Here is an 18,948-nt window from a genome sequence, read left to right as displayed (position 1 = left end):
TTATCTATTACTATGGATACCGTTACTCCGAGGGTCATTGGCCCCAGCCGAAAAAAAAAAAACTCACGCACTTGTAGTCCAACCAGAACAAGAACACGCACACACACTCACACACACGGTCTGTTATGTCATGCTCATCATTTCCAATTTGAGGGAAATTTACGTTTGAGTGATAGTCGTTTGAGTGGGGAATTCTTTTTGATGTTTGTTCAGCAGGTTTGAGAGAAACTGAAGTGAAAGTTTTGAGATGTTTGAGAGTGGGGAAATTTTCGAGTACTCTCATCGAACTTGGGATAAAGTAAAATATAGACCACATTTGATATAACAATTAACAATGTTTATTTTGATTTTTAAATATGATCAAGTTTTGATCCTTATAACAATTTCAAACTAATCAAATATAGAAAAGTTTTATTCATTCATTGGGAAATTTCCATCGTTATCTGATGGAGTTGAGCTGCGCAAACTCCGAGCGACTACGCAATACAATTGAAATTGCTTCGAGGCGAGAGCTATGCGTAGAGTAGCCCCCCAAAAAAGATTTTCCTTCATGGAACTGGTGTGACAACAGGGAAATTTTCTGACTTGGGAAATTGACGATTCGTGACCCATTTTCGGTACAATGTTCGGCAAAGAGTTCAAAGACCCCGGCAGATTGAAAATGAAGGAGGGGCATCGGTTTGGTGGCAAAATACTATGGGCGGACAACCCCACAGGCCTTATGTATTCTCATCTGTGCTTTTTTGGAACAATTTAATGTACTATATATTGCTCCGTCGCCCACACAAATATTTGATTGTAACCAATGCAACTGTTTTTATTTTATTTTTTTTTGTAGCTTTCGTCTGTTTGTCATGATGTCATTTTCCAAGTTTTAGTTTTTCTTTTTTTGGGGGGGAGCCGTGAGGGTGGAAATGCATAATCAGCACTTGGCTTTATTTATGCCTACATTTAATGCGTGTCCCACCCGGAATGGGGGTTGCTTTTCAATTTAATTTGTAGCCAAGGCAAAGCTTCAGATTCGACATAGACTGGCTTGACCCATATACTAATATGACTCTAATGGAGACCCCCTTGCACTGATGGCAGATATTTGTTTTCCAAAGATCTTGACAACCGATATTATGATACTTGTTAGGGGAAAGTAATTAACTTTCTAATTAATTTTATAGGAAAACGCCCAGTGGATAAAAAATGTATAAAAAATACGTTAAAGATTATATTAAATTAATTATAAATTCGGTATCAAGGCGGGGGAATCCTCTTTTCCCTACATTGTTTTGTATTTTATTGATCTAATTAGATTTAAATAATATATATGATGTTTTACATTCAAATCTAATTAAATTTTTCACAAATCTATGGAGATCTGTAGCTATATTATTTATTTGTAACTAAAGAAACCTATCGATTGTAGAGATAACTCCCTATATATTATTGAAAAGAGATTTTCTAAAGGTCTTTTGTTTTGTTAAAAAATATAAAGTGGTTTATGAATAATAATAAAATTATATGATCATGTTAATTAAATTAAAATATTCAGAAAAATATTTAAAGTTTAAAGTATATAGCCTAGTTTTAGGCGTTTAATATGATATACTCTAGACAAATGGATATATATTTTTGAACTTTAATATATTTGTATACTTATTTTAACTTATCTTAAGATAAACCCTCTGTTTTGTTTAGATAGAAATCCATAGTTATGTACATAAAAAGAAATTAAGAAAGGGGTCAGAATTAAAGCGAAATATAATATTCAGCGTGAACCTCAGAACAAGAGAAGAAATCTCTGGTCGCGCCAAAGTTCAAGAACCCCATGAAAACACGCCAACGCGCAGACGTTGCCATCAACACAGACACCATTCCCCACCATGACTCTCGGATGGTTTACCGGCAACGATGTTGCACGGACTGTTTACCCCGCGTGTCGAACGAAAGTGAGTGGCTCTGGCTCCACCCCACCTCATCACTAGATATGTATGTACTTTTTGCGCTGGACAGGCGGTTCATTGAACCTTGGGAAATTCGGAAGTAGTCCCAAAAGCCAAGAGCACAATTCCACCACCCCCTCAGATCAAGCTCTCCACTGCCAGAAGCATTTTCTGGATGCGTTAAGGTCGGGGGGATTTGAAATAGAAACACTTGGGAAACACGCTAAGCTATATTGGTATAATGTAGAATTTTTGTTAGGAGAATGACACACCCGTTGCCCCTCATTATCCAAAGTTTAATGCTATACCCATGACTCTAAGCCACTTAAGGAATAAAAAATACACTTTACATTTAATTAACGTAGCACGTTAATTTTTATACATTTAAGAAAATACTAGAAATTTGTAGAGTAACAACGATTGACGTCTATTTCCCAAGGCTTCCACCAAAACAAACCCCAAATAATATTTTAAATTTTAAACCAAAGAAATTGACAATCCTAAATAGATTCTAATATTTAAACGTCAAAAGAAGGTGGTTTCGAAAAGGACTTCCATGAGAATTGAAATAAATTCTTATCATTTAGAATTCGACATTTAGAATTAAGGATTAGTACATAATATCTATCCTATATTTTTAAAACGCAACTATTTTTAGTAAACTCTATCTATCTATTCAAAAAATGTAACAATTAATCCAAACAGAAAATCTAAAGTTTATTTTATTTAAATTTATTTTTATCGTCTTTTAATTTTTTTGTTTTTGTTTTAGTAACTTTACACGTTCATAAAAAATATATTTAAATCATTATTACCAACTGTCACGCTTATGTGTTTGATAGACTAAACAAGAAATACTTCAAAGTGAAACATAAACTAAATTAATTTGGAAAGTAATGCTAACAAAAAGCAATCTTTACTCTTCAGAGTTCATAAGGACATACAAACATCGACAAACGAGACATTTAACATGACATAATTTTTAAATAAATTGCTACAATTTAAACATAAATGCCGAAAAATCATACGCTTCAGAAATGAAAAGACATATTTGGTCTCTTCGGAAAGGTGCAACAAAATCCATTTAACGAAAAAAACATCTGAAAACCGATCTCCTAGGTGAGCGTGTGTGTGAATTTGAAGTGATTTTACAAATGTGATTTGATTGTTTTATTCCCCCAAAGCATTTATTCAATTACTGTTGAGCCGGTGCTGGTTGTGGCTGCGGCGCCAGGCGATTCACAAATCCGATACCACCACGAATGATCTTTCCCACAGCGGGTGGAGAACGGGCGGCCAGCGTCTCGAAGGTGATACGCAGCTCGGCGAAAGCAGTGCGAGGATAAGGATTGCGGCGTGAGCTGTAGCGCATAACCAAGTAATGGTAGTAGATGATGGGGGTCATCAGACCAGCGTGGCTCCTGCAAGAAATAGGGAATTGAACAAGATCCTCAAGAAACATATAATTTTCACACTCACATGAAGGTTAGAACAATAGCGTAGGGCATAATGAAGATCTCACAAAAAGCTGTGGCTTTTAGGATATTGGCGGCCTGGAATTCCACAATGGAGATGATGAAACGGGCGCCCCACCACGAATTCTGACCAATCAGCTATAAAAAGAGTACTTATTAAATAAAATAGATTATATTTAGTAGAAGGCTATCCTTACATCCAGGAGTTTGAGCGAGTAGCTGGAGGCATGCAGTACGGAGTAAAGCAAGACTGGGATCAGAACCAGCAACGATGGTCGGATGTTGAAGAAGATCAGCGAGTACATCATGTAATGACACGAGTCTTCTGCAAAGAGACGAGCGAGGAACTCGCGACTGAAAGAAAAGGCGGGTATGCGTTGGTGCAAGCGCAGCGCTGAGATGGCGGCATTGGCCAGAAGGACCTTGCTAAAGGAGCTTTGTTGTGAACTGCAGGAAGACAAAGAATGTTACATTAACTATTAAATGATTTAATTTTATAAATACTCACGTGAAAATGGGCAGAACATAGCTGACGGTGAAGAAGATTGCCAGAAGACGCAGGGCCCAGAGGGCAGAGTCGATCCGGTTTGTTTGGAAATGTTGCAAGAGCTTGAGATGCGGCTTCTGTGAATTCGTCTGCTGCTGCTGCTCCTGCTGTGGCTGGGAGGAGCTCTCAGAGCTGTTGTTCTCGGCGCTGTCAGCGCGCGGAGTTTGTTCAGTGGCTGTGCTCATTTTAGGGCGGCTTTGGTTCTTTGCTATTCCTCCGGAGTTCTCAGTCTGCCAGTGAGCATGAAAAGAAAAAAATGCAAAGAAAATGAGTTACACTTTTACCTCAAATGTTATCAGAGGGAATTCTATTCTTATCTTGGGCTAAGAGCTAAAGATAAGAATAGTTAGCCGCCTTATCTAATGTGTGCTTGCTTATGCTTTTTTTTTGTTGAAATTCCGTACTGTTTGGCGAACTAGTAGCTCCTACTAAGTCTTCAACGTAATGATCATTTTTTAACAACGCTTCCCCTGAACTGAAATCTTTGTAGAGGCACGTGTGATGGTTTAATGTGAAACTTAAAGTCCGCTGTAAAGCCACTCAAATGGAAACTTTTTCAGGCTTTTAATGCTCGTTTCGGCTAAGATGCGTTGACCACAATTACAGACAGTGCTTTGCATAAGCAGCCGAAAAAGAAATCAGTGGCTAAGCGTTGCGTTATGAAAGAAATAACCAGAAAGGAAAGCAAAGTTTAGTATGGCCGAAGCCTTAATGCTTTGGCAGTTATCTTTTATTAAATGTATATTCTCAAGTATGAGTGTTGGACGTGTAATAAAAGCGAATTCATGCTCTATATGCCACTTTCCCGGGATGTCAGCTGGTGTCAGCTATAAAATAGAGCTAACCGGCTTCATCGAAACCTTCTAAATGTGCCTAGTCTTGGGCCTACGATCAGGAAAATAAAGTCATAGCCATCTACAGTCATCGGCAGAGGTACAATAAGGAACTGAAGCAATATTTGTGTTAATAAACCACCGAAACTGCAGACTAACCGCAATATGCGTGTCGTAATGGAATGCCGAGTACACGAAATGTTACAGCAAACAAGCGGCAACAGGTGGACTTGAGCCGGGGGCGAGGTAGAGCCATTGGGAAAGCACACTCTGCGCCACAGAGCAGCCAGTGGGAGGTGGTCGGTCAAGTTATTAGTGATAAGCATTAAGGATAATTTAAAATGCAGGACAAGGGCGGTTTATCGATTTGAATATGGACTACCATTCCCTAATGAAACTAGGTCACCGCATTGGCTTCCCTTGGATAATTGCTTTTCACAGATATTGATTCACAGGCAGGGACCGAGGAGAACCAATCTGGTGAAGACTGGTGAAATATAAATGAATAAGTGACGTCACGTGGTCGGGTCGATCGGAAGGCAATTGGAACACGTCAGTAGTGAATATGGCGGCACCAGCTACCTCCGTCTGACATGATTGCCTCCAATAATAGTCGGGGCCGGAGAGATCGCGGCGAAATAGGGCTACGCTCAAAGTGCAACCCTAAGCCCCAATTCAACAGCTGGAGCGACTGATGCTGCGGTAAGCTGCACATCCGGAATTAGATGCTTCCTCTTCGGCCATTAATGAACCTTCATGTGTACATAGCCCGTATAATTGGGGGGTCACACTGTCTGATGAATTGACTGTCGTGTTTATTTGACTTCCGAGCAACTGTCCGTGGCATATTTTCATTAGATTTGGGGACATGGTACGAAGAAAGTTGGCACAGGTAGTTGGCCTGCCACTCGCCCAGCACGGAAACCAATTAAGCTCCAGACGTGCACTAGTTGTAGAAGTTTCCTGGCAAACCTTGATTTTTGCAGAGTTTATATTCTAATAGAGACAAACTTACCAGCCAATTGGCAGCTAGTCCGACTTTCCTGTGATATGACAATAAATTTACACGTAAATTAATACGTCTTGGTTTCTCTCCTGCTTTCTAGAGATGTGGCTCCTCTGGGAACTAGTTCGATAGTAATGATCTAGCAATCGATTACAATCGCCAAGCCTCCCCCGCCAATTTTAATTTTTGCTAAAAACCCACTTATTTAAAGATTCCTACAAATAGATAATAGAATTGTTGAGAAATATTCCAGAAATAACTCATAGAATTATCTATTTATAGATTTAAATCATTACGAATAATTTATCGATATTACTATCGAAGAGCTTCCACCATTGGTGCTTAAAACGCACATTTTAGTTAGTTTATTTAAACTTTATTTTAGTATTTCTAGTTGATTGTAAATAAAATGGATGACGACGTGTCCCTTCCAGCCGACACTCTAGCTATTTTAAATGAATTTCTGGCAGAACGTTCAAAACGGGAAGCCGAGGAAGAGGACCGGATTCTAAACAAGACCGGCAAAGATGCCCTCTTTGAAGAAGATTGGGTAAGCTCTTGGATTGAATTATAAGGCCCATTTAAACATACTCCTTGCTTGCAGCAATTAAGTCAGTTCTGGTACAGCACGAAAACCAAACTTATAGTGCGTGATGTTGTCGGCACACTCCTGAAAGAGCAAGGGGAACCTTCAAGCGAATTCAGAATAGCTTTGCTATCGTGCCCATCGTTGTATAAGGACATCAAGGATATTCACAACGAAGGTTCTTACTTTGCCTTACCAAATTCTAAATAATGATACTAATTGACTCTCTTTAGTTGCAATATTCGAGTATGACAAACGATTTGAAGCCTATGGAACCGACTTTCAGCACTACGACTTTAATTGTATAGAGAACAACCCAGATTATCTCAAGGAGCACCATCAACAGTACGACCTCATCATAGCAGATCCACCGTTTCTCTCCCAAGAGTGCATTTCCAAAATGTCGGAGATAATCAAAAAGTTACAACGAATCCCTGACAAATCAAAGCTAATCTTCTGCTCCGGCGAGGTGGTGGAGCCGTGGCTGACCGCCTTCTTAGCCGTTCACAAGTGCAGCTTCCACCCAGAGCATGAACGCAACCTGGGCAACCAGTTTGTCAGTTATGCAAATTTCGATTTGGACAATTATATTGAAAATAAATAAGCACAATGTGTTATCTTGTGGGTGTGTGGTTTAAATGCCGGAAAGGAAACTATTTAGAAGCAACATCGGCCTCTTTTCGTTGTTGCACTAACTCGCGGAGGCCGTCCTCCTGATCTTTAAGAGACTTCTGCAGGAATTCCTTCTTCTTCTCGAGCAGCTCTATCGCCTTATCGCACTTCTCCTGCTTGGCTTTGAGGTCGTCTCTCATGTTTTGTACATCGGTCAGGAGGAACATCCGTCCCACTGACTGGTAAACCCTGTAATGGGACAACATTTAAATAAGATACGGTTTCAAGATGGTTTCAGTGTTTTCGCCCCTACCTTGTGTCGTCGGACAGATTGCTGGTGCCCTTCTCCGTAAGCTGGTACTTGTGCTTGCCGGTCTTAACCATGTCACACTTCATGTCGATCATGTTGATCTTTTTCGTCGTCTCAAGCTTATTGATCTGCATCTCGGTGAAGGCCTGAGGGAAACAGAAGCAATGAGTAACTCTTCCAAATGGAAGCACGCGGTGGGCGGCTTTGGCATCATCCCGCCCACTCACCTTCTTCAATTCCATGTCCATTTGTGCCATTTTGACTAATGTTAGCTCCTTCACAGATAAAACAAGTTATAGAATATGTTTTCAACGTGAATTTCCCAAATCTTTCAACACCTGCAAGTTTTAATTTTTCTAGGCGATGGGATTCAAGTAGGGTTGTTGATAATGAACGAAAATACCAATTTATCGAAAATAAAAATACCAATATATCGATATAAAAGGGAGCACAATATTTAAACTGAAATCAGATTATCGCTAAACAGAGGCGGTAAAAATTAAAATTTAAAACGACAGAAAAGTTGGGTTTGTGCAAGACCAAAAATTCAGCCTTATCAGGCCAAAATATGGGCCCAGCGATGACTGTATCCCAATAATCATCCGACACTTGAGCGGAATACCTTAAACGATTTGTACACCGATTCCCGGATATAGCGATAGCCATATCTTTGTCAATAATCACCCGATTCTTGAGCGGAATACCTTAAACGATTTGTACACCGATTCCCTTTCAACCTGCATCAAAATCTAAAAACAAACTATTTTTTACATTTTTTGTTAAATTTTCAGGGGTGTCCCCTTCGAAATCCTGGAAAACGGCTGGGGATCAATATATGACCCACTGCGATGGCTATATCTTTGCCAATATTCATCCGATTCTTGAGCGGAATACCTTAAACGATTTGTACACCGATTCCCTTTCAAACAGCATCAAAATCTAGAAACAAATTATTTTTTAGATTTTTTGTTAAATTTTCAGGTGTCCCCTTCGAAATCCAGGAAAATGGCTGGGGAGCAATTATGACCCACTGCGATGGCTATATCTTTGCCAATAATCATCCGATTCTTGAGCGGAATACCTTAAACGATTTGTACACCGATTCCCTTTCAACCTGCATCAAAATCTAGAAACAAATTATTTTTTAGATTTTTTGTTAAATTTTCCACTGCGATGGCTATATCTTTGCCAATACTTATCTGATTCTTGAGCGGAATACCTTAAACGATTTGTACATCGATTCCCTTTCAATCAGCATCAAAATCTGGGAATAAAATATTTTTTAGATTTTTTGTCAAAATTCCTGGGGGATCCCCTTCAAGATGTGCAAAATCGCATGTAGCCACAATATGGCCCACAGCGATGGCTATATCTTTGCCAATATTCATCCGATTCTTGAGCGGAATACCTTAAACGATTTGTACACCGATTCCCTTTCAAACTGCATCAAAATATAGAAACAAACTATTTTTTAGATTTTTTGTTAAATTTTCAGGGGTGTCCCCTTCGAAATCCTGGAAAACGGCTGGGGATCAATATATGACCCACTGCGATGGCTATATCTTTGCCAATAATCATCCGATTCTTGAGCGGAATACCTTAAACGATTTGTACAACGATTCCCTTTCAACCTGCATCAAAATATAGAAACAAACTATTTTTTAGATTTTTTGTTAAATTTTCAGGGGTGTCCCCTTCGAAATCCTGGAAAACGGCTGGGGATCAATATATGACCCACTGCGATGGCTATATCTTTGCCAATAATCATCCGATTCTTGAGCGGAATACCTTAAACGATTTGTACAACGATTCCCTTTCAACCTGCATCAAAATATAGAAACAAACTATTTTTTAGATTTTTTGTTAAATTTTCAGGGGTGTCCCCTTCGAAATCCTGGAAAACGGCTGGGGATCAATATATGACCCACTGCGATGGCTATATCTTTGCCAATAATTATCCGATTCTTGAGCGGAATACCTTAAACGATTTGTACACCGATTCCCTTTCAACCTGCATCAACATCTAGAAACAAACTATTTTTTAGATTTTTTGTTAAATTTTCAGGTGTCCCCTCGAAATCCAGGAAAATGGCTGGGGAGCAATATATGACCCACTGCGATGGCTATATCTTTGCCAATAATCATCCGATTCTTAAGCGGAATACCTTTAACGATTCCTAGATAGATTCTCCATAATCTTCATATGCCTGTGTTTAATTAGACTATGGATACATATAAGATTGGGACTTCTAGTAATGTGGACATTTTGTGTTGTTTTCTTTGTTTTTAATTTATTTTATCAGCCATGTAACTGTACAATATAATCCGAACTATAGTTGCCTGGGTGTATAAGCTTAAGAAGCTTGCAAAACAACTAAATATTTCTATAATTTTGAAAGGATAACGTTTTGTTACAAATTACAAATCTCAAAATGTAAACACTCATATTTCCGTTGCCTAGTTTTAAGAGTCCAATGAAGTCGATTAGCAATGAAGAGTAACGATTTACTATTGGTTTTGATATAATAACATGGCTGAAGATCTTATTATTTAGCAGCAATTTAATAAATAAAATTAAAAAAATTATTTAAAAAATAGCGCCTTCCTCCTCGATTCTCAAAGGTTGCACTTAAGCAAGCCTTAAAATTGAAAATAAATATATATTTTTTTTAATTTGGTGTTCATTTCGTTTCTTATTCTTGTTTTTGTTGTTGTTTTTGTAAATGTTGTTGTTTATTGTAGCTTTTGTAGTTGTTGTTGCTATTGTAAATATTTTATAATATTTTGTGGTTCATATATATTTTTTTTTTTTTTGTAACTTTTTTTGTTTCCCGACCATGTATGGCGTGATCACTCCCGTGCTATCACCAATGCAGTTGGGATGGCCATCAAATATAGTTGTCCATATAGTTGAGACTCATGACCAGAGGACTAAGTTTCATGCTGGCGCAGAAGGCACCCAGAAGACACAGCAGATGGTGAAGAGAGCGACGACAAGGACACGATCACAGACGGCATAGGAGGAGCTCACCATGGAAATGGCCGGACCGAGGGATGGGACGACGGCTAGCTGTAGCACGGGAAAGCCAGCAAAAAGAGTAAGTTATATACAAGATATCCCCAAAAACCAGTGACCAGTGACCACAAGGTAACTCCTCCAAAGAAGCACACCCGACAGAAGTTACCCATGTTGGTGCCCAGCTGACCACCACCCAACACCCACTTTACCGCATTGTTTGCCCGGAGCCAGGCGGCCAGAGACTCAAGAGGACAAGAAACGAGTCACCATCACCCAGACGGAGCTTCGCAGGTAAGAAAACAATTTTTTTTTACATTTCTTGTATAATTTTCTGGGTACCCTTGAAAATGTTGAAAATGCATGGAAGCGGCACTATGAACTACAAAAAAGGCTATATCTTGGTCAATATTCATCCGATTCTTGAGCGGAATACCTTAAACGATTTGTACACAGATTCCCTTTCAACCTGTATCAAAATCAATAATCAAATTATTTTTTATACTTTTTGTTAAATTTTCTTCGCAAATGTTCAAAAATGCTTGCAAAATCTTAAAGATAATTTTTTCTCATATTTTAAGGCAGATTGTATCCTCTATATTTGATATTTCACTTTGATGTTTTTTTGTCTAATTTCGAATATTCCAGTGTAAACTTTAGTAGAAAGTTAATACCAACCAATACTTGACCACCTATTTAACCTAAATTACAAATACTGAAGCCCTCTAACTTTTCTCGTATAGCTAGTGCCGTGTTGCTGCTTGCATCACCTTTTCATTACCCAGACGGCATGGAGCGATGGCACAACAAGCTTGCCGTGGTCACCGGAGCCAGCGGGGGCATTGGAGCCGCCTGTGCCCGGGCCATGGTAGGAGCAGGACTGCGAGTTGTGGGATTAGCACGTCGGGAAGCAAAACTAAAGGAACTTAGAGAAAGTCTACCGGCGCATTTGAAGGAGAATTTCATACCCCGTCGATGTGATGTCTCCAAGGAGGACCAGGTGATCAGCTCGTTCGACTGGATCGAACGGGAATTGGAGGGTCCTGACGTTTTGTTAAATAACGCAGGCATTACCCGCGAGACGGAACTTGTAGCACCGGGAAACACCCAAAAGTTGCGGGAAGTCCTCGACACCAATGTAATGGGTGTCATTTGGTGCACCCGTGAAGCCTTTCAAAACATGAAGCGGAGGGGCAACGAGGGCCACGTTTTGATCATAAACAGTATAGCTGGACATCAGGTCCTCAATTTTATAGACGTTCTGCCCTCGTTTAACATCTACCCGGCCACCAAGTTCGCCATCACAGCCATCACTGAGACGTATCGTCAGGAATTTCAGCTTCATGCGAAAAATATCCGAGTGACTGGAATATGTCCTGGAGCAGTCAACACAAACATCTTCCCGGAGGAGATACACTTTTACGTCAAGGACATGGCTAGGCTAGAGCCAGCCAATATAGCTGATGCAGTCCTTTATGCCATCCAAACTCCTCCTCATGTTCAGGTGAAAATAATGTTTAGTTTTTTAATAATTTCTTTGATTTTATTTTATTTTCTTTGCAGATCCACGAGATTACTATTAAACCAATGGGTGAAATGTTTTAAATGTGACTTATTTCTTATAAAACCTTAATAAAATATTAAACATTTTTATGAAAATCCTATAAAATAGTTACAGACAATAACAATACATTTCAATCTGAAAGTTCTTAACGCAAAACGATTGGTGATCATATCTATCGGTTCTTGTGACAGGACCGCCCAGGGTTAGATTCCTTCCTCCGGATAGTTTCAGATTCTTTTCAAGAATTGTGGCATCGAAGCATCCATCCCCAGGTTTCGTCCTGAAGCGGACTAGAATCTGTAAAATATCGTCTTTTGTCACTCCGTAGGCGTCGGTGACGTCCTTCAATCGCAACTGTTTACACTGGGGATACGGTTGGATCAGTTCATTGATTTTGGCCACTGCGAACCGGGCAGCTAGCTGGACGGACATCTTTTCAATGGGTATACTGGTGAGTTCTTCGCAAAGGCAGTAGTGCCGTGGTATTCCGGCGATGTTGCAATTCCTGAGATCGGGAATCGGTAAAAAGAGACTGATTCCTTTTTGGGTCTCTGGCAAATGCTGTGTTCGGTTCTTAATATTTTCATCGGTGATTAGATCCAGGTGGAGTATGTCTTTGAGGGTCTCATGTAGGTCAAATGTAGTTATTAAACTTCGAGCATTATTTTGAAGATTCTTCATGGCCAGGGGATACCTCTCCACCATCCATTCCGGATAAATTGCAATGAGGAGGGGCTGCGACATCTCGCGTTGTCCCAAATATGTTTTCGCAAAGCCTTCAAATCTAATGCCATGATCGCTCATAAACAAGATCAGTGTGTGATCCATGATGCCTTGCTCTTGTATCTTTCGAAACATATTCAGGAAGTCGCTGTCCACCAACCTGGCAAAGTTGAAATGGTCGTGAATCCCCTGCATCTTCCACAAGAATGAGAAGAAGGGTCGTTGTCGCATGTGTGGCAGGAGTTTATAAATGAACTCATAGTACTGCTGCTCATAAAGTCGACCGCCAGTGCATCTGAAGTCCAATTCTGTTCGATATAAACTATTTACTTCGGCCTCCCGCAGCAAAGACCGAAAGTAGTAATCAGTGGGTTGCTTCTTGAAGCCCCCCTTTAGGTAAACGAATAATGCATACATGTCGGTGTCCTCCGCAAAAACTGTTTCGTAACCCGCAGCTTTGAAGTCATCCCACAAAAAATGACAATGGTCATAGTTAGTATAATACCTATAGCATTTATCCTCAAGATCGTCGGATGTATTACCACTCAATAGAGGTACCAGGTTGGGATAGGTGTTATGTCCGACACGATTGTAGCCCCAGAACTCGGTGTGGGGCAAGCGCTCAATAAAGTCGGCCACTTGGTGTAGGTAGCGAAGGTAGTGCATGTGGGATATGGAGTCGACACCCATGATCATGACTGACAGTTTACTGTGGACTGGCGGGGATTCTGATTCGGGTTTGGGAGGTGGCACGAAGAAAAGAACGTCGTGGAATATGAGCCTGCCAAAGTCCACCCAGCACCAGATCCGTATGTTCTGTTCACCAGATCCTACCTCAACACGCTTGAAATCGTTCTTTAGTCTTAAAAACTTTAATGAGATATATGTGTTGCAAAAATCGTCATCCCGGATAAATTCACGGTACATGCAGAACAGATGCCTACCCTTTAAAAGAAGGGTTCGAAAGTACCCGGAGTCTGAAAGTGAGCGTACCATATAATTTCTTCCTTCTATAGTCTCGGCCCTCATTAGCTGCAGTTCGGGGCAGAAAAATGGCCCAAACGGTACCATAAAGCTGATAGCAGAGTCCACAAAGGGTTTCATAGAATGTATTTGGCATCCTGATGTATTGACAGAAAATTCATCTCCATAGCTTATAACATTTTCGACCTCTTCACTTTCTTGATTCTTTTGCTTTTGATTGATTTTCAAATACAAAAGATAGCCGAGAAGTAGGTAAATAGATATTCGCAGCAATCCTCTAAGGATTAGCCTTTCTCGATTGATAGGCATTGGTTATTCCGCAGGCTTTATGATTACTGAACTTTTTAGAACGTCAGACTTTTAAAAAGCCTACTAACTAGGCAGAGGAAACAATATATACATTTTCTAATTATTTGGTATTAAGGTAAAAAGTAAAGTGGCTACCGCTACCGGATTAAAGAGCATTCCACCGAAAGATTATCTCCCAACTTTTTCTACAAAAACAACTATAATCCTTCCGAGAAAGTACTTATAAGAAAATTCTGTGTAAACATGATAGCTTTATGTAGCCTGAAATTATTTGCAACTGAGAATTTTTCTATAAATTTGTCATTGGGAGAAACAGTGCTTTCGATGTAGAGCCTTTAGAGACTCCCTTAGCGCCTCCTTGTTGAGTCGGTGCATACACAAGAACTGTCCATTAATGAAGAGCACCGGAATGTCGTGCCGGAAGAGGCGCAGGTATCTCACATTTTCCTTGCGATCGATGTAAACTTTCTCAAGTCGGTATTGGCCAGCGAAATGTTGTTCCAAGCTATCAACTAACTCGTCGCACAAGGAGCAAGGATCTCGTGTATACAATGTTAACAGGGGCTTTCCGTCATCCTGAGGGATATGGGGAGCTCTGAAATAAAGAGTTGGATGAGAAAAAGTAGTCTCAGCAGCTAACAGAAACTCACATTTTTTCGAGAGTCATACTCAAGAAACGACCGTCTGGCATTCCCATAAAGACACAACCCAGCTCTCCAGTGGGCAACGAGTGCACGAGGTGGGTAAGGAGGTGGCTTGCCGTGATTTGTTTTGAATCGTGCGTGAAAAGGCGGTTGGTGTACAAATCCCGGAATAAGGTCTCCGAAATTGGCATCCTATCGTCCGTGACCAAGTTCCAACTGTAAACCTCACTGGGCTTAATGGGATCCTTGTCATGCAATCGGTATATTGCTTGCTCCTCGTCCTGCTTCATCGTAAACTCGCGAACCACTGCTAGGGGCTGCAGCTGCAGGCGCTGGGCGTTGTCCAGGGTAGTCCAGGCCAAGGCAGCGGCTCCTAGGGTGGGTGAAGCCTCCTGACTCGCCCTTAACCTCCTTGGCGGTTGCTGAACCTCCATCAGTTCATTGGCCAGCAGCCCGTGCTTTGGCTGCACAATCTGGCCTCGGATATCGCTAGTTATAATGCACTGGTCGCCTTGGTGTAGCAAGTTCTCCAATGTCATCTGCACCCCTTTTATGGAGCACGCATCATCTTGCAGGGCGTGGACCTCCCAGTTCTTGAGACCCAGTTCTTTGGATATTTCATACAGACGTTCACTACAATCAGCAGCAGGTAGTTTGGAGGAGGAAGAGACAAACAACTTCTTAAACTCAACATGTGGCACGGTGCTCCTCTTGACCAATTGGTCGACCACCATACCGACCAAACGCTGCTCCTCGCTCTGAAATAGAGCGCTCGGTGTCCTCACAGCAGCCGCTATGACCACCGGGTTTTTATACAAGGTAGCCGGCAGGTTGTCTGGGGAGCCATGGCGTAAAAGCTGCCAAATGCTGTGGGGACGGAGATGATTAGCGAATGTCTTCTTTCATCTGATCAACGCACTGTCTGGGGATGCCGGGGCGCAAACTTCCTGACATCTTCAATGTTCCGGACCTCCCAAACGAAATTTTTAATAACCTTCCATTTTCAGAGCAGTGCTTTTCCTGTAATACCCTGTGTCTTCGATAAGCGATGTATATTATCTTTATACTTAGTATATTATAAAATTTCTTTGCACTTTCTTTAACTTTATTAGAAAACACATTTTTTAAATTATCAAAGAGCATTAAATAAGCAAAACATATTTATTTAAACAGCGAATAGAGCCTTTTACAGAGTAGCTTTTAGTCGAATTCGTTCAAATCTTTCATTTTTCGATAGTCACGTCAGCTGCTATCGAATATCCCTTGTATCAGCTGTTGGGCATCTGTGAAAACAATAACAGTAACGGAGAAAGTTAGTTTACCTTCAAAAATTTTATTAATTGCTTGTAGTTACCCAACCGAGCTCACTCAATCTTCCATCAACTGATTTCCTGCTAAAAAAAATAGAGAAAAGAAAACTTCTCCGACTCGAAAGTTCAATGGAAGTGACCTTCAAAAAGGCCAGACTCATGAAAAATAGGAACTCGGTGCAAGCAGCCACTGGTGAGGAAAGTGAATCCGAATGTAAAAGCGAAAGTTATCCGGGCAGCCAAACTTTTGGTTGGTGGGCTTTGCCGGAACCCACACTGCTCAACATTTTTGAGCGTCTGAGTGTAGTCGATCTGCTGCAGGCGAGCCTCTGTTGCCGCAGGTGGAACGAGGTCGCGAACGATGACTTGCTGTGGCGTCTGAAGTTTCAGGAGCGCTTCAGAGCTTCTCCGAGCATTCAGCTGAAGCCGGGGGCTCAGAGCTGGCGTCATGAGTACCAACGGCTGTCCACACACATCCCCTTTGTCCTGACGCAGCGCTTGGAGCCAACGATGGAGACCAACCACGGACACACACATCAGGTGCTGCACGTGAGCTTCGCCCACAACGGAGAGATGTTCGCCACCTGCTCCAAAGATGGATATGTGATAGTAAGTTTCTTTTGTGGCCTAATGGGAAGACATATTTTAACAATTCTATTTAACAGGTGTGGAACGCGAATCATCCGTGCACCGAGAGATACGCGCATAATATGAAACAGTTCAGCTGGAAGTATTCCCAGTACTCACAGTTCAACCAGAGCGACACCTTGCTACTTGTCTCCGGGGTGCATTTCGGGTCGCCACAATCAACTTCCGGCGAAATAGCGGTGTTCTATTTGGGGGCCACCGAGTCACATCTTAGATGTCGGGTTGTGAATCGTCCCTACGACATATTTGGCACCTGGTTCAGCGACCAATATCTGATCTCCGGCGACCTGCATTGGCTGGCCCACTTGGTGAGTACCTCGGTGCTTTGGCTTAATAAGGCCAACCAAGAGATAGACTCGGAACACGTTCCCATAATGAGTCAAATGTACAAGTTCTACAACCGCAATGCCAGTTCGGTTAGGGCTATCATGATAGCTAGGTGCCCATGGCTGGAGGAGAGCAACGATCCGCTAGCCGCGGCTGTTGAGGATGCTAGCACTGCTGCTCTGCCGCCCAAAAACGACCAGGGACACAGCTCCTTGGCAAGTGGAAATCCCCTGTCCCATGCAGCTAGCCTGCGCCGGACGCGAAGCGCAACACCCGAAGAGAACAACTTGCCAGACATCAGTGAGCAACGTTCCAAGGAGCGAACTGGAGACGCTACCATCCACTATCTTGATGAGTACAGGAAGGCGGTGGCTCCAGCGAACGAGGCCAACGATGAGGAAGAAGATGAGGAATACGAATCGATGGACGTACATGAGGAATATGACGAACTGGAGAGCAATATGCCCAAATACCTCATATTCTCGACGGGCTCCAAGACCTTCACACCTCACCAGATCGGCTTTAAACGCATTCGAAACATCTACTTTCCCAAAAAACTCGATCCGGGTCCGTCGTTGAAGCAGAGGATAGCTGCCAAGAAGGCTGCAGAGCAGCAGCAGCAGCAGACACCACGTAACGATCCGGACTGGTGGGATTATGAGTCCGTTAAGGATCGATTTGATCAAGTAGATAAAGTGATAGATCTCCACGGGCACATAATCGGCATGGCGCTGAGCCCAGATCACCGCTACTTGTATGTTAACACACGTCCATGGCCGCACGATTACGTTATTACCAATCCCCTAGAGCCACCGCCAATCGCACAAGAGATCGACATCCATGTTATAGACCTTATGACTCTAAAGCGGGTGGGGAACATGCTGCGCGCTCACAAGGCCTACACGCCTAGCACAGAGTGCTTCTTCATTTTTCTCGATGTGTGTGAAGAATATGTGGCCAGCGGGGCTGAGGACCATCATGCCTACTTGTGGGATCGCTACTACGGCATCAGTCTGGCGAAGTTCAAGCACTCGGATGTAGTAAATAGCGTAGCCTTTAATCCTCGCGACTCCGAAATGCTAGTGACCACCAGCGATGACTATACCATTAAGGTAAGCATCAAGTTTGCATTCGATTACTTTATGGTTAATATTTATCTTCTGCAGGTTTGGCGCTCTAGGGCCAAGGCAAAGGAGTACAACATCCCAATCAACGTAAGCGAGTCTTTTGAGCTCAAGCACAAGAACTGAGATGAGAAATCTGCTCCTCTGGTTGTTCTCGCCTTAAAATCCCGCAAGTTTGAATAACTGCCAGACGATATTATCTTTTTAAAGGTGTTTAGTGTTGGTTCCGATTTGTTAACGTTTTTAAATTATACATATTGAAAATTATGTTAGCCCTACAAATTGCCAGCCTGTTCCAAATCATTGCCTTGGTTGGGGGGTTGTGATTTAGGGGGCGTGGAAACTGGCTCTGCTGGGGGAGGGCTCGTTTCCGCGGCCTGTGTAGACGTAGAAGGCACATCCGGCAGGATTCCATGTGGAGTCGACCCATCCCCGTGATCGTGGCTATGGTTGTGCTTGGTGTTCTTCTTCCGCTTCTCAGGATGGCCAAAGCAGTGCTCGCAATCTTCATCGTCCTCCGAAGAACTCTCGCCGAATGCCAGTGGTTTCTTGTATATGCAGCAGCCTAAAACGAAGATTGAAAGGATTATAATTGCCCAATACACTTTAAGTGGTTATTACATTTGGACTTCTTGCGGTTTAGGTGCTCATTGTCAATGACTCCGTCGTGAAAAACCACCCGGCGTTCATCTCTGGGATGTTCGAGACGCAGCTGCAGTGTGGGTGTGGTGCTGGTGCCATCTACGGGTGCGCTGGCATCAGCTTCATCTACTATTTGGGTGGTCGACCCGTTGGTCGACTCACTGCAGGGTTTTTGGGCCATTTTCAACAAAGTAAATAATAAGTAATGAGAAGTGTGAACGTATGGAATTTACTGACAGCTGATTTTTTCTTTTGTTTTGGTTAGAAATCAGTCTGGCAACGACACTTTTATTATGATTTTGAAATTTTAATTGAAAATCTATGTATTTTTTAGGTCTAGGCTTACTAATAAAT

At 41.8% G+C, this 18,948-nt stretch overlaps 8 protein-coding genes across 9 annotated transcripts; 3 read left to right on the top strand and 5 right to left on the bottom strand.

The window, feature by feature from the left end:
- Nucleotides 1–2,645: 2,645 nt before the first annotated feature.
- LOC6497327 (Krueppel homolog 2) lies at nt 2,646–5,930 on the bottom strand. Of its 2 annotated transcripts, none has more exons than XM_014906161.3 (5): nt 5,805–5,930; nt 3,918–4,186; nt 3,607–3,856; nt 3,414–3,547; nt 2,646–3,355 (listed from the first exon to the last, which is right to left on the bottom strand). In XM_014906161.3, the coding sequence occupies exons 2-5, from the start codon at nt 4,139–4,141 to the stop codon at nt 3,130–3,132; spliced, it is 834 nt and encodes a 277-aa protein (XP_014761647.1). In that variant the 5' UTR covers nt 4,142–4,186; nt 5,805–5,930; the 3' UTR covers nt 2,646–3,129. The 2 variants fall into 2 exon arrangements, with proteins under 2 accessions (XP_014761647.1, XP_001962312.1); XM_001962276.4 differs by lacking the exon at nt 5,805–5,930 and adding an exon at nt 4,361–4,450.
- A 165-nt stretch (nt 5,931–6,095) lies between these two features.
- On the top strand, nt 6,096–7,005 carry LOC6498213 (protein-lysine N-methyltransferase CG9154). The gene is made up of 3 exons (XM_001962277.4): nt 6,096–6,345; nt 6,400–6,559; nt 6,615–7,005. Exons 1-3 carry the CDS (start codon nt 6,205–6,207, stop codon nt 6,983–6,985), a joined length of 672 nt encoding a protein of 223 aa, XP_001962313.1. The 5' UTR covers nt 6,096–6,204; the 3' UTR covers nt 6,986–7,005.
- LOC6497326 (prefoldin subunit 1) lies at nt 6,952–7,694 on the bottom strand. The gene is made up of 3 exons (XM_001962278.4): nt 7,531–7,694; nt 7,307–7,449; nt 6,952–7,242 (listed from the first exon to the last, which is right to left on the bottom strand). The coding sequence occupies exons 1-3, from the start codon at nt 7,558–7,560 to the stop codon at nt 7,035–7,037; spliced, it is 381 nt and encodes a 126-aa protein (XP_001962314.1). The 5' UTR covers nt 7,561–7,694; the 3' UTR covers nt 6,952–7,034.
- A 3,364-nt stretch (nt 7,695–11,058) lies between these two features.
- Nucleotides 11,059–11,983, top strand: LOC6498214 (farnesol dehydrogenase). The gene is made up of 2 exons (XM_001962280.4): nt 11,059–11,823; nt 11,883–11,983. Exons 1-2 carry the CDS (start codon nt 11,110–11,112, stop codon nt 11,922–11,924), a joined length of 756 nt encoding a protein of 251 aa, XP_001962316.1. The 5' UTR covers nt 11,059–11,109; the 3' UTR covers nt 11,925–11,983.
- On the bottom strand, nt 11,949–14,009 carry LOC6497325. Its single transcript, XM_014906160.3, has one exon. The coding sequence runs from the start codon at nt 13,897–13,899 to the stop codon at nt 11,992–11,994; it is 1,908 nt and encodes a 635-aa protein (XP_014761646.1). The 5' UTR covers nt 13,900–14,009; the 3' UTR covers nt 11,949–11,991.
- A 121-nt stretch (nt 14,010–14,130) lies between these two features.
- LOC6497324 lies at nt 14,131–15,757 on the bottom strand. Its single transcript, XM_001962281.4, has 3 exons — nt 15,463–15,757; nt 14,550–15,410; nt 14,131–14,494 (listed from the first exon to the last, which is right to left on the bottom strand). The coding sequence occupies exons 1-3, from the start codon at nt 15,684–15,686 to the stop codon at nt 14,200–14,202; spliced, it is 1,380 nt and encodes a 459-aa protein (XP_001962317.4). The 5' UTR covers nt 15,687–15,757; the 3' UTR covers nt 14,131–14,199.
- Nucleotides 15,758–15,793: 36 nt separating this feature from the next.
- On the top strand, nt 15,794–18,234 carry LOC6498215 (F-box/WD repeat-containing protein 5). The gene is made up of 3 exons (XM_001962282.3): nt 15,794–16,462; nt 16,519–17,940; nt 17,995–18,234. Exons 1-3 carry the CDS (start codon nt 15,983–15,985, stop codon nt 18,076–18,078), a joined length of 1,986 nt encoding a protein of 661 aa, XP_001962318.1. The 5' UTR covers nt 15,794–15,982; the 3' UTR covers nt 18,079–18,234.
- Nucleotides 18,149–18,890, bottom strand: LOC6497323 (E3 ubiquitin-protein ligase PPP1R11). Its single transcript, XM_001962283.4, has 2 exons — nt 18,574–18,890; nt 18,149–18,517 (listed from the first exon to the last, which is right to left on the bottom strand). Exons 1-2 carry the CDS (start codon nt 18,773–18,775, stop codon nt 18,228–18,230), a joined length of 492 nt encoding a protein of 163 aa, XP_001962319.1. The 5' UTR covers nt 18,776–18,890; the 3' UTR covers nt 18,149–18,227.
- Nucleotides 18,891–18,948: the final 58 nt, after the last annotated feature.

This window comes from Drosophila ananassae, chromosome 3R (assembly GCF_017639315.1).
Source record: "Drosophila ananassae strain 14024-0371.13 chromosome 3R, ASM1763931v2, whole genome shotgun sequence".
In the NCBI taxonomy this organism is placed as follows: domain Eukaryota; kingdom Metazoa; phylum Arthropoda; class Insecta; order Diptera; family Drosophilidae; genus Drosophila; species Drosophila ananassae.
This window is presented reverse-complemented; position numbering and strand designations above follow the sequence as displayed.